The sequence below is a fragment of the Bos indicus x Bos taurus genome, chromosome 4 (genome assembly GCF_003369695.1).
Source record: "Bos indicus x Bos taurus breed Angus x Brahman F1 hybrid chromosome 4, Bos_hybrid_MaternalHap_v2.0, whole genome shotgun sequence".
Classification (NCBI taxonomy): Eukaryota; Metazoa; Chordata; class Mammalia; order Artiodactyla; family Bovidae; genus Bos; species Bos indicus x Bos taurus.
Genome location: NC_040079.1, coordinates 75,269,680 through 75,295,597, shown reverse-complemented (window position 1 = coordinate 75,295,597; position 25,918 = coordinate 75,269,680). Strand labels below are relative to the sequence as shown.

General features: G+C 42.9%; 2 protein-coding genes and 1 non-coding gene across 5 annotated transcripts in view; 2 read left to right on the top strand and 1 right to left on the bottom strand.

Moving 5' to 3' along the window:
- Nucleotides 1-25,918, top strand: part of ARMC10 (armadillo repeat containing 10) — a 123,647-nt gene that overhangs the window by 76,112 nt on the left and 21,617 nt on the right. The gene's annotated exons all lie outside the window — the stretch shown is intronic.
- The window catches only part of NAPEPLD (N-acyl phosphatidylethanolamine phospholipase D), a 57,837-nt gene that overhangs the window by 14,834 nt on the left and 17,085 nt on the right, over nt 1-25,918 (bottom strand). For both annotated transcript variants that reach the window (XM_027539742.1, XM_027539743.1), the window contains exon 2: nt 10,749-11,055. In XM_027539742.1, coding sequence (XP_027395543.1) covers nt 10,749-11,039 — 291 coding nt within the window. In that variant the 5' untranslated portion in view covers nt 11,040-11,055. The remainder of the gene's footprint in view (nt 1-10,748; nt 11,056-25,918) is intronic.
- Nucleotides 18,109-18,215, top strand: LOC113891959. Its single transcript, XR_003510933.1, has one exon. It is a non-coding gene; the product is annotated as a U6 spliceosomal RNA (small nuclear RNA).

Here is a 25,918-nt window from a genome sequence, read left to right as displayed (position 1 = left end):
CCACACCTGGAAGCCAGCAACAAACTGGCCATCAGCACAGGATGGTTCAGGAAGATGGGGTACACAGAAGGGAAAATTACTCAGCCATGAAACTCCATGAAATCAGACATTTACAACAAAAATTCTCACATGACCAAAAACGAATGAGAAACTGTACTAGAATACCATATGACCTGCAAGTGCTATCTGACCAAACATACAAACACATCGATTTCTAAAGGGAAACAGACTCACAAACGTAGAAAAGAAAATTAGGGGATCAAAAGGGAAATGCTGGGAGGAAAGAATAAACAATCTATTTGGAATTAACACCTACATACTCACAGATCTAAATCAGTAAGAAACCTGGCCCAACTGGCTGGCACAGAGAAACTTCTTAACACTGGAATAACCTACATGGGAAAAGACTCCAAAAAAGACTAGGTGTTCACATCACGGTATGTGAATCGAGATGCTTGTCCCCTAAAGCATCAGCGTTAATCAACAGTAGTCCCACATGAATGAAAAACGACAATCTACGATGGAAAGAAGCTGACTCAGTTCCCATGCCTGGCTCCTCAGGCCTCGTACTTCCTCCCTGGAGCCTGAGCTGGCTGCATCCTAATGTTGCAGTCATGGGGCTCAGGGAGCTGGGACCCATGTGGTAAGAGAGTATCCCCCTTGGACCTGTCCTGTCTGGAACCTCAGGATGGGACCAGACTGTCCTGATGCAGGAGGGTCACTGGACAAGAAAGGTAAGCAAGGACTGGAAAAACACGACTGACTCTGGGCTGCATAGCTTTGCAACATCACCTGGCTTCCAGACATCCTGGTGCTCCAGGGTCCCCACAGAAGCCTCCTTCCTTGGAGACCCTAGCCCAGAAGATAGAAACCTCAGCACCAATCCTTGGCATAAGCTGACATATGTTCAGAGTGAAGGGTAAGGGGTGGAAGTACTGAGACATTCCAGGGCATTTCTTCTGGCACCGGGCGTTTCCAGGAACAAGCCAGGAGCAGGTTTCCTAACGCCTCCTGGCCCTATTAAATCACTGCTAGGACTGCGAAAATGCTGCCGCCTTGTGGACACTAATATAAGTACCACTGGAAAACCAGTGCTCTTTTGAATTGCACCAGAAAGCCTGCAAAGCTTTTTTTAATTTAATTTTATTTTATTTTTTAATTTTACAATATTGGTTTTGCAAGAAAGTCTGCAAAGCTTTTAATCACCTGGAGAAATTTGCAGGTTCCTTGGAGGAGGAAAAGGCAACCCACTTTGGTATTCCTGTGTGGAAAACCCCATGGACTGAGGAACCTGGAGGGCTACGGTCCAGAGGGTTGCAAAAATTCGGAGGAGTAGCATGCAGGCAGGTAACTGAAAGAAAATTCAAAACAGGGCTAAACTTCAGGAAGCCCATTTAAAGAGGGAGATTTTTCTCGGGCTTTTACTAAAAGACAAATACTAAAGATGCTCAGTATCCATTAGTAGATAAGTTCAAATGTTAACTACAATGAAGGGTCACCTCAAACCAGAGGAGCCATCATTAAAAACTCTACACACAGTAAATGCCGGGGAAGGTGTGGGGAAAAGGAATCCTCCTAGCCTTCTGCTCGAAAGGTAAACTGGTAATAGTCACCACAGAGGACACTATGCAGGTTTCTTAAAACACTAATTACTGCTCCATTTGATCTGTAATCACACACCTGTGCTTGTATCAGAATGAAACTGGAATGAGAAGACATGGTCACCTGAGGTTTCATTGCAACATGCTTTCAAGAGCCAAGAACTGGAAGCCAGGCCCCAGCTGTTCACCATCAAACAGATATAAGAGGAAGACATCAAACGGACATAAGAGGGGGCACTTGGCCGTGACACACACTGAAGTGAGTCCGGTCACAGTGGACGGGAAACACGAGGAGCAAGTCAGAAAGAGCACTAGCACGTGCTGTCACCCCAAGAACAATCTGAAAACTGAAACAAAAACACCAATTTGTAAAATAGAAACAGACTCACAGGCTCAAAGAGAGACATTTAGGGTTACCAAAGGGGAAAGCTGGGAGAGAGAGATAACCTTGCAGTTTGGGATGAACATCTGGACACTGACAGGTATAAAATAGGAAAAAGGACCCCCTGCCAGGCTCCTCCATCCATGGGATTCTCCAGGCAAGAATACTGGAGTGAGTTGCCGAAACTTTTCCAGGGGATCTTCCCAACCCAGGGATCAAACCCGGGTCTTCCACACTGCAGGCAGATGCTATCATCTGAGCCACCAGGGAATCTCAAAAGGGAAAAAAGCTGACTTTATTCCCCACATGCCTGGCTGTTTGGGGCTGGTATTTCATCCCTGGTATCTGAGGCTGGATCCTAAGGCAGGACTCTCATGGGGCCCAGGGAGCTGGGAAGGATGCACCAAGAAAGCAACCCCCTTGGACCTGTGGTGCCGGGAACCTCAGGCTGGGACGAGACTGTCTTAGTGCAGAAGGGCCATCCAACAAGTAAGCTAACAGCTAAGTGCAGGGAAAACAAGTCAGACCCCCTGGGATGCAAGAGCTTTGAAAAGTCAGCTAGGTGCTACATTTCCTGGGGCTCGGGGACCACACCTCCAGTCCCCTTCCTTGGACACCCCACCACAGAGGACAGCAACCTCAGCACCCATCCTTGGCATAAGCCGAGATGTGTCCCAGGGTTAAGGGCAAGGGGTGGAAGAATTGAGACGGCATCTCTTCTGGCACCCGGGGTTCCCAGGAACAACCCAGGAGCAGGTCTCACCGTAGTCGTCTTGTTCCCTGTAGAACCAGTGCCTGGAATGGGCAAATGCTGCTGCCTGTAACAGTACCTGGAAAACTAGTGCTGAGGTGGACTGCCGCATAAGGCCTGTGGCTTTGCAGGGAACCTCCCCTAGAGAAATGCACTGTAGGTAATGACGAGGAAATACAAAACAGGGTGAATTTCAGGATATGCAGTGAGGTAAATTTTAGTCATAACGTTCTATCGGGGGGAAAAAAAAAAAGCCTAGGAGCACCTCCATAGCTCATTAGTCGAGAAATGCAAATTCTAGCTATAATGAGGGATCACCTCCCAACATTCAGAGTGGCCATCATTAAAACCTTTACAAATGACAAATGCTGGGGAGCCCTCCTAGCTCGTTCCTCAGAAGGTGAAGTGGTAAGAGCCACCAGTCAGACACTATGGAATTCCTTAAAAAATAATTAGAGCTAAATTATCTGTAATCTCACTCTTGGGCACATATCTGAAAGAAACTATAAAAATTTGTACACATGAAAATTCACTGCAACACGATTTCAATAGCCCAGACTCGGAAGTCAAGACCAAACCGTCCATCACCAAAGAGATGCATAAGGAAGACAGGGTCCATATATACAAGGGAATATTACTCAGCCATGAAACAGAATGAATCAGACCACTTACAATGATAGTGATGCCTCTGGAAAAGCTCATACTATGAGAAGCAAGTCAGATAAGGACCAGTAGCATATGAAAGCACCTCCACGACCCATCTAAGAACGGATACAAATCCATCAATTTGTAAAACAGACTCACATCTCAGTATTTCTGAATCAAGGTGCTTCACACCTAAAACAAACATAACCATATTAATCAACTCTACTTCAACATGAGAACCCCATGAACAGTATGAAAAGGCAAAAAGATATGACGCTGAAAGATGAGCCGCCCCCGGGTCGGCACGTGTCCTATATGCTACTTGGGAAGAGTGGAGAAATAGCTCCAGAAAGAATGAAGAGCTAAGCCAAAATAGAAATGATGCCCAGCTGTGGATGTGTCTGGTGGTGAAAGTAAAGTCGAATGCTGTTAAGAACAATACTGTACAGGAACTTGGAATGTTAGGTCCATGAATCAAGGTAAATTGGAAGTGGTCGAACAGCAGATGACAAGAGTGAACATCAACATTTTAGGAATCAGTGAACTAAAATGGACTGGAATGGGCGAATGTAATTCAGATGGCCGTTACACCTACTATCGGGGGAAAAATCCCTTAGGAGAAATGAAGTAGCCCTCATAGTCAACAAGAGTCCTGAAAGCAGTACTTGGATGCAGTCTCAAAAATGACAGAATGATCTTGGTTCGTTTCCAAGGCAAACCACTCAACATCACAGTAATCCAAGTCTATACCCCAACCACGGATGCTGAAGAAGCTGAAGTTGAACAGTTCTATGAAGACCTACAAGACCTTCTAGAACTAACACCAAAAAAAGATGTCCTTTTCATCAGAGGAGATTGGAATGCAAAAGCAGGAAGTCAAGATACCTGGACTAACAGGCAAGTTTAGCCTTGGAGTACAAAATGAAGCAGGGCAAAGGCTAACAGTTTTGCCAAGTGAACACACTGGTCATAGCAAATACCCTCTTCCAACAACACACGAGATGACTCAACACATGGATATCACCATATGATCAATACCAAAATCTGATTATATTCTTTGCAGCTAAAGATGAAGAAACTTCACACAGTCAGCAAAAACAAGCCCTGAAATAATTGTGGCTCAGATCATGAGTTCCTTATTGCAAAATTCAGACTTAAACTGAAGAAAGGAGGGAAAACCACTAGGGCTTCAGGTATGACCTAAATCAAATCCCTTATGATTATACAGTGGAAGTGAGAAATAGATTTAAGGGATTAGATCTGGTAGACAGAGTGCCTGAAGAACTATGGGCAGAGGTTCGTAACACTGTACAGGAGGCAGTGACACAAACCATCCCCAAGAAAAAGAATTGCAATAAAGCAAAATGGTTGCCTGAGGAGGGCTTACAAATAGCTGGGCAAAGAAGAGAAGTGACAGGCAAAGGGGAAAGGGAAAGATAATACCCAACTAAATGCAGAGTTCCAAGAACAGCAAGGAGAGATAAGAAAGTGTTCTTAAGAGAACAATGCAAAGAAATAGAGGAAAACAATAGAATGGGAAAGACTAGCGATCTCTCCTGAAGAAGGCAATGGCACCCCACTCCAGTACTCTTGCCTGGAAAATCCCATGGACAGAGGAGCCTGGTAGGCTGCAGTCCATGGGGTCGCTAAGGGACACGACTGAGAGACTTCACTTTCACTTTTCACTTTCATGCATTGGAGAAGGAAATGGCAACCCACTCCAGTGTTCTTGCCTGGAGAATCCCAGGGACAGGGGAGCCTGGTGGGCTGCCGTCTATGGGGTCACACAGAGTCGGACACGACTGAAGCAACTTAGCAGCAGCAGCAGCAGCAGTGATCTCTTCAAGAAAATTAGAGATACCAAGGAACATTTCATGCAAAGATGGGCACAATAAAAGACAGAAATGGTATAGACCTAACAGAAGCAGAAGAGATTAAGAGGAGTTGGGAAGAATACACAGAAGAACCGTACAAAAAAGATCTTAATGACCTGGATAACCACGATAGTGCAGTCACTCATTTAGAGCCAGACATTGTGGAGTGTGAAATCAAATGGGCCTTAGGTAGCATTACTACGAACAAAGCTAATGGAGGTAGTGCGATTCCAGCTGAGCTTTTTCCTAAAAGATGATGCTGTTAAAGTGCTACACTCAATATGCCAGCAAAATTGGAAAACTTAGCAGTAGCCTCAGGACTGGAAAAGGCAAGTTTTCATTCCAATCCCAAAGAAGGGCAATCCCAAAGAATGTTCAAACTACAACACAACTGCGCTCACTTCACACATTAGCAAGGTAATGCTTGAAATCCTTCAAGCTAGGCTTCAGCAGTACATGAAACAAGAACCTGCAGATGTATGAGCTGGATTTAGAAAAGTCAGAGGAATCAGAGATCAAATTGCCAACATCTGCTGGATCATAGAAAAAGCAAGGGAATTCCAGAAAAACGTCTACTTCTGTTTCACTGACCACGCTAAAGCCTTTGACTGTGTAGATCACAACAAACTGTGGAAAATTCTTAAAGAGATGGGAATATCAGACCACATTCCCTGCCTCCTGAGAAACCTGTATGCAGATCAAGAAGCAACAGAACCGGACATGGAACAGACTGGTTCAAAATTAGGAGATGGATACATTAATGCTGTACATTGTCACCCTGCTCATTTCATTTCTATGCAGAGTACATCATGCAAAATGCCAGGCTGTATGAATCACAAGCTGGAATCAAGATTGCTAGGGGAAATATCAACAATCTCAGATATGCAGATGACACCACCCTTTTGGCAGAAAGTGAAGAGGAACTAAAGACCCTCTTGATGAAGGTGAAAGAACAGAGTGAAAAAGCTGGTGTAAAACTCAACATTCAAAAAACTAAGATCATGGCATCCAGTTCCATCACTTTATGGCAAATGATGGGGGGGGGGGGGTGGAAACAGTGATAGACTTTATTTTCTTGGGTTCCAAAATCACTGCAGATGCTGACCACAGCCATGAAATTAAAAGACGCTTGCCTCTTGGAAGGAAAGCTATAACAAACCTAGACAGTGCATTAAAAAACAGAGACATCACTTTGCTGACAAAGGTCCGTCTAGTCAAAGCTATGGTTTTTACAGTAGTCATGTATGGATGTGAGAGCTGGACCGTAAAGAAGGCCAAAGAACTGATGCCTTCGAACTATAGTGCTGAAGACTCTTCAGAGTCCCCTGGACAGCAAGATCAAACCAGTCAATCATAAAGGAAATCAACCCTGAATATTCATCAGAACGAATGATGCTAAAGCTCCAATACTTTGGCCATCTGATGCAAAGAGCAAACTCATGGGAAAAGACCTTATGTTGCAAAAGACTGAGGGCAGGAGGAGAAGGGGGAGACAGAGGATGGTTGGATGGCATCGTCAACTCAATGGACATGAGTCTGAGCAAACTCAGAGATAGTGATGGACAGGGAAGCCCTGTGTGCTGCATTCATGGTGTCACAAACAGTCAGACACGACTGAACAACAACAACTCCAACTTAAACTAAAAATTAAATGACGACCTAAAAAGGAAAGAAGCAGACTCTATTCCCACCTCATGCCTGACTTTTCAGGGCTAGTATTTCATCCCTGGAGCCTGAGAGATTATAGAGCTGGACTGTCATGGGGCTCAGGGAGCTGGGAAGGACATGCCAAGAGAATAACCCCCTTGGACCTTTGGTGCCTTGTACCCTGTAATGAGACCAGAATGCCCTGATCCAGGAGGGCCATCAGAAAACTAAGCTAAGCTAAGTGCAGGGAAAACACGATAGACCTCTGGGTTGCAATAGCTTTGAGAAGTCACCTGGCCTCCATGTCTCCTGGTGCTCCAGGCATTCCCACCTACAGCCTCCTTCCTTGGAGTCCCCACCTACAGAGGACAGCAAGCTCAACACAGCGCTTTGGCAGGGGCTGAGATCTGCCCCAGGCTGAAGGGTAAGGGGTGACAGCATCGAGACGTAGCCCAGGTGGGTGTTTCTTCTGGCACCGTGGGCTCCCACTAACAACCCAGGAGCAAGACTTGCCCTCATCTTCTAGTTGCCCTTAGTGACCAGTGCTGGGAAAGAAGAGATGCTGCTCCTTTGTAGACACTTCCCAAAATAACAACTGGAAAACCAGGAGTGAGGAACTGCATCGCAAGGCCCGCAGAGCTACTGTATTCATGGCTTTCCCTCATGCAATGTGCTGTCCAAGGCAATCAAGAAGCTCTCAAGAAGCTCATTTCAACTGGCAAATATTACTCACAAGGCTCTTTTAAGGAAAAAAGCCCAGGAATAGATGTTCAACATCACTCGCCATTAGAGAAATGCAAATCAAAAGTATAATGAGGTATCATCTTGCACCAATCAGAATCACCAACATCAAAAAGTCTACAGAGAATAAACGTGGGAGGGGGCTTCCCTGGTGGCTCAGTGGGAAAGAATCTGCCTGTGCATGCAGGACACATGGGTTCAATCCCTGGTCCAGGAAGACCCCACATGCCTCAGAGCCACTAAACCTGTGTCCCAGGACTACTGAGTCTGAGCTCTAGGGCCCGGGAGCTGCAAATACTGACCCCACGCGCCGCAACTACTGAAGCCTGCTCACCTAGAGCCCGGGCTCCTCAAGAGAAACATCCGCAATGAGAAGCCCACACACTACAACGAGAGAGCAGCCCCTCTGCTCTCTGCCAACTGAGGAAAGCCTGTGCAGCAATGAAGACCCAGTACAGCCAAAATTGAACAAATTGAACAAATTTCAACAAAATTGAACAAATACATAAAATTTAAAAATAACAAAGCATAAATAGTGGAAAGGCCATGAAGAAAAGGGAACCCTCCTATGTTAACTGGTAACAGCCTTTATGGAGAACAGTATGAAGGCTCTTTAAAAACTAACAGTATCAAGCTATATACCCGGCAATACCATCCAGGGTGTCTGTCAGAGAAATCCGTAATTTGAAACGACAAACGCGTCCCAACAGTCACTGCAGCACTATTCACAGCAGCAGCACACGGATTCAGCCAAAATGTCCATCAACAGATGAAGAAGATGGATGAAGAAGATAGGTAAGGAATATGTGGTGCAGATCCATATAAGGGAATATATACTCAGCCATTAAAAAAATTGAAATTATGCCATCTGCAGCAATGTACATGGCCCTTCCAATGATCATACTGAGAGAAGGAAGTCAGAGAAAGACAAATAAAATCTGGTATCACTTTTAGGTACAGTTAAGGAAAAATGATACAAATGGAGTTATTTGCAGATAGACTCACAGACTTGGAAAGCTCAGTGGTGGCTGCTGTAGGCACAAGAAAACCTGGCAGTGAAGGATAAATTAGGAGTTTGGGGTTAACATGTAGACACCATTAAATATAAAACAGATAATCAGCATGGATCTCTGTAAGGAACAGGGTACTCTTGTCACTATTTCGGTAATACCTACATGGCAAGAAGCTTGTAAATCAACTCTGCTGCTGCTGCTAAGTCGCTTCAGTCATGTCCGACTCTATGCGACCCCAGAGACGGCAGCCCACCAGGCTCCGCCATCCATGGGATTCTCCAGGCAAGAACACTGGAGTGGGTTGCCATTTCCTTCTCCAATGCATGAAAGTGAAAGGTGAAAGTGAAGTCACTCAGTCATGTCCGACTCTTCTCGACCACATGGACTGCAGCCCACCAGGCTCCTCCGTCCACGGGAGTTTCCAAGCAAGAGCGCTGGAGTGGGGTGCCACTGCCTGCTATATTTTTAGAGGCTGTGGCCCAAATACCAGGAAGGAATTTTACCCAACAGGTAGCCCACCCATCTTGGCCTCCTGCCCTAAGCCCCTCTTCTCACAGCTTGACTCCACGTTTCTCTTCATACCGGGTTTTCTAGAAGAAACAAAAATGTTCTTGTTCCTCCCATCCACAAAGTTTAAACATACAATAAGGTTTTATTTATTAATCTCCTGACTCACTCTTAAAAAGTGCTGGGAAAATATTATTCATGCTAATTCTGTTAATTAGGATTAATAGTACGCACATTCCATGGCATTGAAGTGACAATATGGGTTGTGTTTTGTTTTTTAATCCCATATCCTTTAAAGAAAAATGGACACACTGACCTAAAAGATCCAATGTAGCCACCACCCACTTACTCCCACCTCCTGCCTCACTGCGGATCAAGCCTTCAGGGATGTCCCCACTCTTTTCCCACCCACTTCCCACTTCCAATCCCATCCACTTCCTATGTCTACTTCCTTATCTCTCAATTCCCCACAATGTCTGACAGGACAGGCAGTGCTGGAAGAGACAGGACAAGGTGGGTTAGGAGGAATAGAGCGGCAAGAAACTAAGAGAAGAAAGTCCTACTGCAATTAGGAGCCGCCCCTCCCAGCCAAAGCGAAATCTCATTCATCTAATCAACCGTGGGCCAAAGTTTGTTTCATCATAAGTATAACTGCAATATTGAAAGGCCAGGAACCTACTCTCAATTTTTAAAGGAATGGAAGGTTTTTTGATGATTTCTTTTAAAATTTTAGCAGCTTTATCCAAGAATGAAGAACCAAGCACTCTAGGCTTAACCCTCATAATCCATATTCCAAAGCACGGGTTAGTACAATCTGGAACACGTCATGCACTCTCACCTTTTGTGACCTTCTTCATGCCACCATCCACTGGGAAAACCATTGCCAAATACTTTTTATCTTTCTAGGCCTACCTCAAAGATCATCTCTTCTATAAAACCATTTCCAATCCCACCAGTCAGAATCAACAACTTCCTTCCCTGAACTTTTAAGACATTCTGTTCCTACTTCCAGCTGCTACCGGATCAGAGCTAGTTACACACACGTGCACTCTGAGGCTCCACTATGAATGTGAAGGTACCTTATTCATGTCATCTCTCCACAACCTTATCCTATAAAAGGGCTCGATTACCTAATTGGAGTGTCATAATACAATTTACAGCAAAGTTAAGGAATACATATATTAAGAGCAAATATACAGGACTTCCCTGGTGCCTCAGTGGTAAAGAATCTGCCTGCCAACACAGGAGACACGGGTTTGATCCCTGGCCTGGGAAGATCCCACATGCCGCAGAGCAACGAAGTCTGTGCAACACAACTATTGAGCCTGTGTTCTAGAGCCTGGGAGCTGCAACTCCTCAGCCCACATGCTGCAATTACTGAAGCCCAAATGCTCTAGAGCCTATGCTCTGCAACAAGAGAAGCTGCTGCCAACGAGAACCTGGGCACCGCGACTAGCAAGCAGACCCAGCTTGCCACAGCCGGAGAAACACCCACACAGCAAAGAAGACCCAGCCCAGCCAAATAAATCAATAATTTTTTTTTTAAAAAAAAGAGCAAATACACAGCACTTGGAAGACAAACGCTACCTCTTTGGAGCATGGAACGCTGCTGTGATCTCTTTCCGTTATCACCCATCTGAGAAGACTTGGAATAGAGGGATTTTTCCACGTTGGCCAAGGGTTAACAAATCTCCCATCCTTTCCTTTCTTTGATTTAGTTACATCTTCTTCTAGTCTGTAATCCAGTTTGAAACTCTTCCTGGAAAACCTAGAAGAATCACTTCCTCCAGAATTTCGTGAATTTTGGCGCTTTCTTACTGCTTCTTTAGGATACTGGTTACTTGTCATCAGGAGCTGGTTGGTTTCATTTTCATCCATGTTCTTTGGTGAAGACCTAAAAACAAAGAAAGCAGAGGGAAGAAGAATATACTGAGTTTTAACATAAAGAAGTTAAAACATACACATGCTGTTATGCCTCTATTAGGCTGAAACTTTCTTCCTACAAAATATCATTTTAGAATCCACTGTTGCTGCTGCTGCTGCTGCTGCTGCTAAGTCACTTCAGTTGTGTCCGACTCTGTGCGATCCCATAGACAGCAGCCCACCAGGCTCCTCCGTCCATGGGATTTTCCAGGCAAGAGTACTGGAGTGGGGTGCCATTGCCTTCTCCAAGAATCCACTGTTATTGCTTGCTAAATAGAAAAGGTGTTTGTTTTCCTTATTACTGCCAAACATTTTAAAAATTGCTTATGTGTTGTAATTCAAAACAAATCTACTTCACTAGCCAGCACTGAAACATAAGAAAAATTTCCATTTCAATAAGTCTATAGAATAAAGTAACTTCATGAATTTGTAATATTTCATATCTACATTTTTTAAATATCATGGTTAATAACACATAATAAGAAGGATTGTCTTAGTTCTTCCAGGATATTTCATTAATTCCAATGACTTACTACAACCCCACAAGGCCTAGTTATTTTTACTTTGAAGACAAACTGCTGCTGCTGCTGCTATGTCACTTCAGTCGTGTCTGACTGTGTGTGACCCGATAGACGGCAGCCCACCAGGCTCCCCCGTCCCAGGGATTCTCCAGGCAAGAACACTGAAGTGGGTTGCCATTTCCTTCTCCAATGCATGAAAGTGAAAAGTGAAAGTGAAGTCGCTCAGTCGTGTCTGACCCTCAGCGCCTCGACCCCGTGGACTGCAGCCTTCCAGGCTCCTCTGTCCATGGGAGTTTCCAGGCAAGAGTACTGGAGTGGGGTGCCATTGCTTTCTCAGTTGACAAACTAACGCCCTCCAAAAAGTGCACTGAGTCCAAACACCAAAAAAGGAGATACACATTAGTTGAGAGACATTTCATCAATGTAACAGGTTAACAATACAAATTTCAATTAACTCAGATATAGAACCACAAGCATGAATCCTAGCTCTACGAATTTAATCAAGTGTCCTATCCTCTCTGTGCCTTGATTTCATCTAAAAAATGGAGATGATAATAATACCAGCCTCCAAAGTTATTAAGAGGATTGAAAGAGCAAATCCAAGTAAACCACTTAGAAACATGCAGGCAAAATGTATACAGCAAATGTAACACACGTGTATGCACATCCTCACATGCGTTAGTCCCACGCATCAGGCTCACCAGCTCAACAAACCCGAGCCGTGGCTGCCACCCTCTTCGTTACTGCTCCTACGCCCACTTACACCACCTCCCTCAAGGCACTGAAATCCTTGCTTTTGGGCTATACAGGATTCCAGACACATTAAAGTGAGCAACGATGCAGTAAGACTATCCATTCACCTGCCAAGGATTTCATCCCCTTCCTATTCTGTTAAACGAACATTTGCTTTCTGAGAAAAATAAGCACAAATAACAGAGAGCTAAGCATTATGATTTGATTTCACTGGTGTTTAAACAGAAATATTACCAGGAAGAAAGGGAAATAACTCAAACCCCAGGATGAACACGTACACACAACCAAACACTTTTCCCCCAAAACTGTCTGGAGTAAACACTTCATGGTCCAGAGAAAAAGTGTATTAAGAAGCCACAGCTGACGAAAGCTGAAGCACCCACTTCCGCTCAGGCATGGCTGCTAGTGCGAGAGCCCAAAAGCTACCACAGTCTAACCAGCTTGATGTCTTGAGCAGGTGACTTAACCTTTCCAGTCCTCCATCATCTTATCTGTTAAATACCTACTTATCTCAAGTGAGGCTTCAAAGGATTAAATGACATAATATACATAAAGTGCCTGCTACTCACACAACTAATTCTTTATTCCCTAATCCAGTTAACATCTAAAGTTGTTAACTTCTATTAGAAAGCAAAGGATCTGGGAGATTTATCTCAGTTCCTCCTATAGAATAGCTTTACCTGGGTTATAATAAAGTTTGGGTCCAGGCAGAAACAAAAACCATCCATTTAAACCCTACTTCACTGAAGAGATGAAAATACACAGATATAGAGTTTAAGTCACTTCTGGACAAGATAATATGTCTAGCCAATGGCAGAGCTTGACCTCATGCCCACCCCCTGGGATGACTAACAGTTTGTGAGACTGTGTGCACTTGTTACACACAGACATTCATATAGACACACATATGTAATAATTCTACCAAATGTATAATAAAGTATTGGCTCACTGTTTTCAACAATCAAGAGATAGGGGAGAAAAAAGAAAAGGGAACTCTGACTCAAAACCAAACACAAAAAACTCAAAGCAGGGTTTTCAGACAACACCCAGTTGTCAAATGTACCTGGAACATAAGATGCAAGAAAGGCTTTGAGAGTCGGGGTGGTAAAGGTGTGAGGATGGGATGAAAAGGACGGGCCTGGGGCTGTGACATTGAGGAGGTCTAGCTACACTCAGGCATGCGGAAACACTAAAGGCACTTAAATAGGGCATGTTTGGGGACAACAACTCTGGTAGCAGGATAAAAACAAAAATGGAGTGGCTAAAACCTGGAGCCAGGGACAGAAATGAACGAGCAAGAGACAGAAGAAACCCAGAAGAACGTCACTAACAGTGAGGCTCTATGCTGCATGTTTCACACACTGCATTTAAATTAACATCCCCAGCAAAATTTCAAGGCAGCTATCATAATCATTTATTTTTAACTGAAGAACTAAAAGGCAGAATAGCAGATCAGGCAAAAGATGATGAGACGGTGATAGTGAGAAAGGAAAGATCAATTCAGAGAGACAATAAAGAAGCTGCATCACTAAGATTTGAGAGTCTCTGGATGGTGGCCAACTTTGGCCACTTTGTAGGGCAGGTTGGGGCTAGGAGTTAAAAATGGGATGAGTCAGAACTGGAAGCCTACTTAATCCAGTAAAGGATTAGGGGAAATTAAGTACATGTTTCAAGTGTGGAAGAGAAACTGGATCTGTGCCCCAGGGAGTCTGAGGCAGGGTTTGAGATCACAGGGAAGGAAGGATCCAAGGTGAGCACTGATACCCAGTGCAAACGGATCTCTGGGATCCAGGCTGCTCTGGGGGTGATGAAAGAGAGAGCAAAGAGGCTTCCAGGGGCCTGGAGACCGAAACAAGGGTGAAAAATGGGTTTGGGGACTGTTTTCTTCCTGGACAAGAAACTTTTTTAAAGTTGTCTATTCACATGGAAGCCATTTTCCCCCCCGACTCAGGCTTTCATCCAGATTAATCCTTAGAAGCAGGTCTCCACCAAAACCTATCCTCTCTTAACATACCCCACCCCTAACACATACAAAATCCAGACTTCAGAAGAGAGCTTTTTAAAGGCATATCTTTTTTTTTTTTAAAGAGGGGGATGTGGTAAAGGGGAACCTCTAGAGATGTCCTTTGTTCTCAGAATGAGGACAAAGTCAGTAAGACGGCCCGTGAGGGTGCGTGCTTCCAGCTCTGCCCACACTCTCCTCTGTCCCAAATACGGGCCCTTCGTCTGCTTCCTTCATCTGTCTGCTCAGATGCATCACACGCCCCTGCAGGGCCCCCTTGCCGCCACAGTGCTGTGCACGTGACTCTTCATGTATCCCTGGGGTGAGAGGAGGGAGCAGCACATAGACACCGCTGAATCCACAGGATTGTGTACGCCCGTGACGGTGCTCAAACAACACAAAGTGCTGGCGCTATGATGCACCGTTGCACGCTACACACTCTAGGCGTGAGATGATCAGAAGGAACCAGAAGAACAAGACCCCAACTGCGACCACCTGGGCTCGTTCCTTTGGAGGAAAAGTACTACAAGTGCATCTGGTGAATGTGCCCAATGACGAGCTTCGTCAACAGATGATCCGGCGACCACGGCAGCATCAGCCTGCGGAGACACACACAGCTGCTGGATGGCTGGGCCATGCGAAGGCTCTGCATCGAATATCACCCTGGTGGTCACTCTGTAGTGGATACAGAACAATCTCACAAAGACCATCCACTGGATCCTGCTCTGCTGACTAGCTTTCAGCTCTGTAAACTTAGAAAATAAATCTCACTGAACATACCCAGGTTGGAGTTTCCTTTTTCAAATGTAGCAGACTTCCCAATTATTTTTTGTTATATATCTGTCTCCAATTTCAGAATTTTCACTTATGGTGAAATTTCACTTATGGTTAAATAAGTGAAAATTCTGCCTTGATTTCTGGCCAACACGGAGTACAAGGAGAGAGGCGTATTCATAAATGTACACCGTCAACAACCTGTTACAAAAGGGGTCTCAAAAGTTGATGAGGATCTTTATATTATACTGATTTTCATCCAATTTAAGACACCATGGATTCGTAAAGCAATTGTTTTAGGTGCCACTTAGAAAGTTAAAATGTTATCAAAGAACTAAATGTAAGACCACATACTATACAACTCAGAAGAAAACACAGGGAGAACACTCTTTGACATAAATCGCAGCAGTATCTTTCTGGATCAATCACCTAAAGTTAAAGAAAATAAAAATAAAAATAAACCATTGGGACCTAATTAAACTTAAAGGCTTTTGCACAGCAAAGGAAACCATAAGTAAAATGAAAAGACAACCCCCAGAGTGGGAGACAATATTTTCAAATGAAGAGACCAACAAGGGATTAATCCCAAAAATGTAGGAATAGTTTATGCAGTTCAATATCAAAATAAATAAATAATCCATAAAAAAATGGGCAGAATATCTAAATAGACATTTATCCAAAGAAGGCACATGGATGGCCAAAAAGCAGGTCAAAGGATGCCCAGCATCACTTGAGAAATGCAAATCTAAATTACAAAAAATGAGGTATCACCTTACACCAATCAGAATGGCTATTACTAAAAAAAAAAAAAATTTACCAACAATATATGCTGGAGAAGGTGTGGAGAAAAGGGAAGCCTGGTATACTGTTGGTGGGAATGTAAATTGATACAGTTACTATGGAGAACAGTACAGAGGTTTCCTTATAAAACTAGAAATACCTGGAGTAGGAACTGGCAACCTGCTCCAGTATTCTTGCCTAGAAAATGCCATGGACAGAGAAGCCTGTGGACAGTCCACAGGGTCACGAAGAGTTGGACAGAGCTGAGCACACACAAGTACAGAATACAGATTTTTCCAAACAGTGTAAAAGTAGGCCCCAACAAGTTGAATCAACTTTTCACGGAAAGCAAAATAGATTGTATATTCAGTTTTGAGTGATGGTTTTCAATTTTAATAGGAAAAGGGCCCAAATGTAGAATTTGGCCATAGCCAGAAATTTCAAGATAATATGCAGTTCATGTCTTGTTTCAATAAATGATCCCTCAAAATTCTGGCCTTTACCTCAAACTCCAGTGGATCCTCTCTCATGTGGCCAGAATCTAGTTTATGTTCATTGTGGCCAATCTTTGGCCAATGTTTAACTACAGTTTCAGAAATAAAGGCTTGTTCTCTATATTGATCAAAGTTTTATGATCCTTTTCTAAAGCTGTGGCTTCATTTTGCCAGAATATTTCTGCAATTCTTTAAAATATTTGCTTTGAGTTTGTCAAGAACCAACAGGAACTGTGCGGTCTTCAGCTGCACTGTAACACCACTTTAAACTACTGAGTACTTATTATGCACCTCTTAATTCACATATCCATTTTGACACTAAATCCAACACTGCATTGGAAGATTACTGTTTTTTATCTGCACTATAGTTTCAAAATCAGTGTGTTCAGATATAACCGTAAGAAAGTATATTATGATGTGCAATTGGGTTTGATTCATTGAAACTTTCAAGAACTCTTCCTTTAAATCTGATCTTTGAAAGTTGCTCAATATATCTATGGAAGTTTCCACAACCTACAAAAAAAAATAACAACTAAAAACAGAACTAACATATGATCCAGCAAGCCCACCTCTGGGCATATATCCGAAGAAAACCATCATTCAAAAAGATGCAGGCACCCCAGTGTTCCCTGCAGCACAATTCACAACAACCAGGACACGGAAGCAACATAAATGTCCATCAGCAGAGGAGTGGATACAGAAGATGTGGAATTTGATAAGATTCCATATAATAATGGAATATTACTCAACCATTGAAAGATGAAATAATGCCACTTACAGCAACATGGGTAGACCCAGAGATGATCATACTAACTGAAGTCAGACAGAGAAAAGATCATATATCACTTATATAGAATATAAGTAATACTTATATACAATATAAAAGAACAACAGAAATGAACTTATTTACAAAACAGAAACAGACTCACAGATTTTGAAAACAAAGTTATGGTTACCAAAGGGGAAAAGTTGGTGGGAGGAGGGATAAATAAGGAGATTGGGATTAACATATATATACTACTATATATAAAATAGATAATCAACAAGGACCTGGCTTATAGCATACGGAACTCTACTCACTACTCGGTAATAACCTATATGGGAAAAGAATCTGAAAAAGAAGAGATATATGTGCATGTATAACTGAGTCACTTAGCTGTACACCTAAAACTAACATAACATTATAAATCAACTACACTGTAATATAAAATAAAAATTAAATTAAAAAAATAAAAGTGAATTCAGTATTTTTGATATCAGAACATACAGTTCTGAATATTTTCCAGGTAAATGTTAGCATCTTTGATATGTCATGGATAGTCACTCAATTATTATTAAATATTAAATCTAGGAATGATGATTTCCAATGTTACAATTCATGAGTATGTTGAAATCTCAAACACACATTGTACTGTTATTTATTCCTTAATTTTTTAAATGATAAAGCAACACATTCAATTCCAGGCAGCTGGCAATCTTTAAATGTCAAAGAAAGAAAAGATAAAACACTTCCTTTTGAAATAAAGCATTCTTGTTTTTGGAAAGCGTTTTACCCATGTGTGCAGCTTCTGAAGTAAAATATTCGTACTTGGACAGCCTGTCTTCACCAAATGTCGCAGTTCAGACCTCTCTTTGGTTAGACACACAGGAATAAAAGTTTTTCTATTAAGTTGGCATTTAATCTTCTAAGAAACGTAGAGGTGCTCGCTTCGGCAGCACGTATACTAAAATTGGAACGATACAGAGAAGATTAGCATGGCCCCTGCGCAAGGATGGCACGCAAATTCGTGAAGCGTTCCATATTTTTTTGAGTGCATAATGAAGGTGGCCTGAAGGAGGGGAGGGCTGGAGAACGGTGGCTTTCATTCCAAGATCCAGGGATTTGGGGAAAAGGGGAAACTGACCTTTTGCGGGGGGAGCCGGGGAAGGGTGTGCTTTTACACCAAAAAATCAAGAGTATGCAAGCATTTCTAAAAAAAAAAAAAAAAAGAAACGTAGAGAATGCACTTGATAATTACTAGATAGAATTTATGCTGTCCTTTTGGAAACAAATTGGTCTTAAAAATTTTATATTTTATATTTATCAGTTGTCACAGAGGCTTTATTACCTCAAAATCTGTTTCTGGATTCTAGCTTTCTTTTCCAAACTTAGCTATCAATATTATTCACAAATCCATCTGTTGTTCACAAAGGAAAAGAGGGTCAGCAAATTAATACTTAATTACCAAGATCCCCTGGAGGAGGAAATGGCAACCTGCTATAGTATTCTGCCTGGAAAATTCCATGGACAGAGGAGCCTGGCAGCCTTGCAAAAAATCGGACACAACTGAGCATGCACACACTGCAATGTTATTAATATACAACTCAGTGACAATTATTGTATGAACAACGTATTAGTTAGAATGTATATATATATACATGATTATACTTAGATATATGTATATATAATATATAATCTACATTAGTGAGCAATTTATCTTCACAGTAGTGGAAAGTACATTAGTTGGGAATCGGGACAGGACTCAGTTCTCCAATTAACTAGAGGTTAAGCTTAGAGAGAAATTTAACCTCTCTAAACTTGGGTGTGGTAGTGGTTTAGTCTCTAAGTCGTGTCTGATTCTTGCGACCCCATGGACTATAGCCCTCCAGGATCCTGTCCATGGGATTTCCTAGGTACAAACACAGGGACAGGTTGCCATTTCCTTCTCCGGGGGATCTTTCTGTCCCAAGGATCAAGCCCGCATCTCCTGCATTAGCAGGCAAATTCTTTACTGCTAAGTCAACAGGGAAACCCAAATTTGGGCTTCAGTTCAGTTGCTCAGTCGTGTCCGACTCTTTGAGACCCCATGAATCGCAGCACACCAGGCCTCCGTGTCCATCACCAACTCCCGGAGTTCACCCAAACTCATGTGCATCAAGTCAGTGATGCCATGCAGCCATCTCATCCTCTGTCATCCCCTTCTCCTCCTGCCCACAATCCCTACCCAGCATCAGGGTCTTTTCCAATGAGTCAACTCTTCGCATGAGGTGGGCAAAGTACTGGAGTTTCAGCCTCAGCACCAGTCCTTCCAATGAATACCCAGGACTGATGATCTCCTTTAGGATGGACTGGTTGGATCTCCTTGCAGTCCTAGGGACTCTCAAGAGTCTTCTCCAACACCACAGTTCAAAAGCATCAATTCTTCGGTGCTCAGCTTTCTTCACAGTCCAACTCTCACATCCATACATGACTACTGGAAAAACCATAGCCTGACTAGACAGAACTTTGTTGGCAAAGTAATGTCTCTGCTTTTCAATATGCTATCTAGGTTGGTCATAACTTTCCTTCCAAGGAGTAAGCGTCTTTTAATTTCATGCGTGCAGTCACCATCTGCAGTGATTTTGGAGCCCCCCAAAATAAAGTCTGACACTGTTTCCACTCAACTGCTAAATAAAGATAATACCTAACTACATCCTTAAAGGACTGTAATGAAGAGCTACGACATCATAGGTTAGTATTTCTCCTGTGTCAAGTCATTTCAGTCATGTCTAATTCTTTGTGACCCTATGGACTGTAGCCCACCAGGTTCCTCTGTCTGTGGGATTCTCCAGGCAAGAATACTGGAGTGGGTTGCCATTTCTTCCTCCAGGGGGTCTTCCTGATCCAGGGATCGAACCTGTGTCTCTAACATCTCCTGCACTGGTAGGCGAGTTCTTTACCACTAGCACCACCTTTCTCACTGCTACACGAATACAAAGAGTATTACTATTATTTGTGATCAGAGGAGCAAATAGAGTAAATATGACAAATAGAACCTTAAGATCCAACTGAGCTGTTTTTTTTTTTTTTTTTCAGGTAAAGGATAACATCCTAAAATTTCAGATTTTAAAATTCAGATTGCTGAAATTTTTCTTTCATTAAAAATTTTATGTAAGAAAAAGTAATAAAAAGTTTAAGTGTCCTTATTCTTTATATACATCAGTTATCCTCTGTGTTAAAAAAAAAAAGAAACTTTAAATCTGTCTTATAAAGTGCTCATCTGATTATAGTCAGAAAAATTACTTTGACAAATGATAAAGTTAATACACACACATACACATATATATACACATATATGTGTGTATACACACACACACACACACACACACGGCTTCCCAGGTGGCACTAGTGGTAAAGAATCCACCTGCCAATGCAGAGACATAAATGTGGGTTCGATCCCTGGGTGGGGAAGATCCCCTGGAAGAGGGCATGGCCACCCACTCCGGTATTCTTGCTTGGAGCATCTCGTGTACAGAGGAGCCTGGTGGGCTACAGTCCATAGGGTCACAAAGCGTCGGACACGACTGAAGTGACTCAACACACAACACACTGTATCAGGACCACCCCGCCACCCAGTAGCCTGGCCCACATCACAAACCTGAACCCAAGTCAGCCTTCACTTAGGGGAAATACCTGTCAAGGAGTCCAAACATAAACCATGCACAACCCTCCAATTTAGCTTAACTAGCTTATGACATTACCCTAGAAAATGGACCTGCTGGCTTTATAAGGAAATGACCAGTCTCTTGGCCAATTGAATCCTGTTTCCAGGCTGCCTCTTCTAAGGAGTTCTTCCGTAGAACTCCCTTTTGCCCAAAATCCCCAGGGAGGAGCACTCCACTGTTTATGAGGCCCTGTACTCCCCCAATCCATGGGCTGTTTTCCCTTGAAAAAAGGGTTGCAAACTGGTTACTACATTGTTTTGTTTTTGTCATTTGACACAAATAATTCCCAAAGAAACACTAACTTACCAAGAGCACACAGAGCTGAATAAATGGTTAAACCACATAAAATTAAAAAAAAAAATCAGAATAGGCAGTTTTGAGAAGGATGAAAGTAAAATACAATCAGACTCTGCAGGATACAAATTAGAAAACATGTTTTCTTTTTAAAAAGCAATCAAGAACAACTAATGTCCTTGATCATAGAATGCCAAAGGCTTTGAAAAATTCTTTGCTATTGGACAAAATTCAGTATGTTGAGCTAGAAATCATTTCACAGGCTATTTATAGGTTTTAAGTCACCAAGATAAACTCTGTAGATGCTTCCTCTATGATAAAATTTTTCCTATATGTTAAAAAGAGACCAAAGCTTTGATTAGGATTAGAAAACAAAACAAAACAAAAAAAGATAAAGAGCCAACTTAAGACCAAAGCCCATTCAAAAATACAACTTCCAGTATTACAAGAGGAATCCTTGGGATTAGCAAATTAAAATGGCATGTTACAGCAAATTGAGAAGACACGCATAAAATAAGTTTAATGAAATGATATGGTCATCACCTCCTTAATATCTTGAAAATAATACCAAACCAAAAGTGCAGATTCCTTTCTGGTATAATCAATAATACAGAGAATTATTTAATTGAAAAGGTTGGGAAGGATGAGAAGGAAAAAGTCTAAATTGATGCCTGCATGACTTCAAAATGTATCACATTTTGACCTCTAAATATGTAAAGAGGATCTTAAATGTTCATTTACTATTCCTTAATCCTAGGTTTCAACAAAAATACACTTGTCAAAATGTGGTCTCGGGCTTCCCTGGTGGCTCAGTGGTAAAGAATATGCCTGCCAATGCAGGAGACATGGGTTTGATCCCAGGTTCGAGAAGATCCCACGTGCTTTGGAGCAACTAAGCCCCACACACCACAACTACTGACCTGGCTTCAGAGCCTGGGAGCCAGAACTACTGAAGCCCACACGCCCCAGGGCCTGTGCCGACAACAAGAAGCCTGAGCACCACAGCTAGAGTAGCCCGCGCTTGCCCCAACTAGAGAAAAGCCCTCACAGCAACGAAGACCCAACACTACCAAAAACAACCAAGGTTATTAAAAAGAAAAATATGGCCTCTCCTTCTCCTGCTCATAATCAATGCTGGAAAAAGAAAAACTGCCTGTGTGTGTTTTTATAAGAAGATAATTGCTTTACAATATTGTGCTGGTTTCTGCCACACAGCAATATCAATCGGCCAAAGGTATACAGACATATGCCCCTTCCCTCTTGAACCTGCCTCCCATCTCCCACGCCATCCCACCCCTCTAGGTTGTCACAGAGATCTGGGTTAAAAGCTGCCTGTTCTTAAAGCATAACTCATAAGGAAAGGCAGAGAAGGCAATGGCACCCCACTCCAGTACTTTTGCCTAGAAAGTCCCATGGACGGAGGAGCCTGGTAGGCTGCAGTCCATGGGGTCGCTAGAGTCGGACACGACTGAGCGACTTCACTTTCACTTTTCACTTTCATGCATTGGAGAAGGAAATGGCAACCCACTCCAGTGTTCTTGCCTGGAGAATCCCAGGGATGGGAAGCCTGGTTGGCTGCCATCTATGGGGTCGCACAGAGTCAGACACGACTAAAGCGATGCAGCAGCAGCAGCAGCATAAGGAAAGGAACCGAGAAATGTGTCTTCATAGCTCCTGGACAGATACGAAACATAAAGAGGGGGAAAATGCACTCTTTTAAAAAAGTTCTGACCTCAGTTCTGGTTCCAAATTTGTCCTACTGAATTCTGCAACCTTTAAAAAGTTACTTACTATCAAGGCTCACTTTCTTCATCTATAAAATGAGAGGACTGGACCATACCTGCACAAAGCCAACCCTTTTCTAACAGTCTTTGCACCAAACAGCCCATTTATGCCACTCTGGAGCTGCTGAGTCTGAAGTGGCCAAGAGCCCTGGGCTGCCCCTCTCCAGGGCCCCAGCCTCCTAGGAAACTTCCAGCTCAAGTAGCTCAGATCTGGCCACTTTCCCTAGGCCAAGTTAGCAAGAGATTTGGGAATCTCCCTGCAATGCAGCAAACCTGGGTTCGATCCCTGCGTCAGGAAGATCCCCTGGAGAAGGGAAAGGTGACCCATTCCAGTATTCTTGCCTAGAGAATTCCATGAACAGAGGGGCCTGGTGGGCTACAGTACGTGGGGTTGCAAAGAGTCTGACACGACTGAGCGACTAGCACTTTCACTTTCAAGTGAAGTATTTTTCGCCTGAGAACAGCGGAGTCAGCCACAGGGACAAGCTCTAGTTTCACAGGTTGATGGGGCAGACCAGGAGTCATTCAGAGCAGGAAGTACGTCAGAAGGCATTTCATGACAAATCTGATACATCAAACAACCCTTAAGACTTTCAACCTTAAAATAAGATTTGAGATATCATTTGTAAGGGCCTCTAGTTAAAGCGTTTTTAAAGTCATATTTAACAAGCACAGTTTGTCTACTGTATCTAAATTCTAACTCTCTAGGTACAGTGGGTAATACAAGCCCCTAACTTCCAAGCATTCAAAATCCTTCAGGGACAAAAAAAATAACAAAACCCATAAGCAACCATACCATATTTACAGAAAGTGTCAGCTCTGAATAATGAAAAGTCATCTTTAGAATAAGGCACTTCCAAAACAATGGGCCCTACATCTTGAAATGGCAAGAAACACTTTTCCTTACGTGCCAAGTATTAATAGTTCACACTGACTAAGTCCTTTGATTACCAGGGTCAGGAAGACTGAAAAGGCTCTTAAGCTCCTAAATGCAGACAAGTTAAAGGGCCCTCATGTTGACAGAGGGTGACGGGAAGCAGGCAAGTCACTAGAAGGGTTATGTGATTCACTGAACACGGCAGAAGGGCAGACATCATTTTGTCTCTTGCGGATCCTTTGTGAGAAAAAGGTAAATGACAAAAACCAAACCAACAGTGGGGGCTTTTACAAGGAAGCAAGGCCCAGGGCAGTACTGGGGTCAGACCCTGGTCAGCCAACCTCCTGTCAGTACAACAGGCTCAGAGTAAAGGCCTTCAGACAGCCCTAAAAGAACCTTGAGGCTCAAAAGTATTTTGAGATCCCTGAGTTAATTCAATATTTAAGAATACTAGGATGTAGTAAATTATACAAGCATTATAAAAAAAAAGAACATAATGTACATTTTAAATCATTTATCAGGAAAAACCACATTATCAGGAAAAGATGCACAGGAGATGTAAAACATTTTAAAAATAAATACTTCTCAACTTGGCACCCCTGTCATGTTTTCTAAGCCTAGTTTCCCTGTTTGATGCCTATTCATTGGATTATTGGACGAAAGGTACATAATCCTTCAGCCCTGTGTCTGGCACATAGTAAGTCCTCAATAACTAAGCCACTGTTTTACTACATGCTAAACACTATTTTAGTAATAAGGGTTAGTGGAGAAAATTCCACTTTGAATTCCATTTTGACATTTCTGCACTAATAAGATGGGGGCTGAAGGCAGTGGCGTGAACAAACATGAAAGGAATGAAGTCTGGATGTTTCTGTTCTTCTGTTTGAGGAAGATACAAGATTCTGGTCTTCCTAGAATTCACACAACTCAAAAAAAAGGAAACCACGATTCCCCACAGAACTCTTATGTAATCCCACAGCTCCATGCGGCCCCACCTACTCCTCCAGATTCACCAGGAGGCTCTCACAAACCTTGGCAGTGTTTGGTTCTGAAAATAACAATCTCGGCCCCCTTCAACTCCCTTTATTGTCCCTAGAGAACAAAAATAAGCAAGCTCACAATATTAATAGCAGCCACATCCACAACTCGCACTCTCCCCAGAGCTTGAGCCCCAGTTACTGAGGTTCTCCAGCTCAAAAACAATCTTTCACAATAGGAACAGGCAAAACAGGCAAGCAAGGCCAGCTGTAGTTAAGTGTCCCCCAAACATTCACCGTCTCACATGTCCTATCCAGGTACTAAATCTCTGAGCTCTCCCACATTCCCCTTCTGACGGTCAAGACAGGTTATCAAGGAGGGCTCTGCTTGTATGACTGACGACTGATAGAGAGCAAAGTGGGACTCCTCCCTAGAGTATTTCCAAGCCAGCCGGGTACAAATCCTCAAACTTGGGGTTCTCAGTGCTGGATGCACATCAGAATTACCTGTGGAGCTTTTTAAACTACTCTGGAGGCTCCTGAATCAAAATGCCAGGCAGGTGTTCCCCAGGCAATTTTTAAAAGCTCTAGGGGTGATTCTGACATGTAGGCAGGGTTGAGAACCACTATTCAATCAGCAATTTGTGCAAAGCTAGCTCGGGCATTTACATTCTCCAGCTCAAAGAAAACACTTTGGCACCCTTGAATTTATGCTAGCTTACCAGTTGCCAACAACAAAGCCTATTCTTCCTCCAAAGTCTTGCACTCCAAGTTAGCAAGGTGGCCTAACCTCAAGATGGCTACACAGTACTAGGACTGGGAAGACTGCACTGCCAGGGACAGGGGCTGACAGGTCACAGACTCGTGCTCAACCGGCTGAGTCACAAATTCAACTCTGTGAACCCAAGAAGCCAAACAAACAAACAAAATGCAAAACACACTTAGTGATAACGAACATGGTCTATAATAACCCACAGTAGCCTATGCATGATGAATGCTCAATGTATTTATTGAATGAATTAATGAATAGGAGCTTAAATCATAATTACTCTTCAGTGGGATAGACTTAAATTTTTCTCAGAGAATCTGGTGGAAATCAAACTACAGGAGAAGC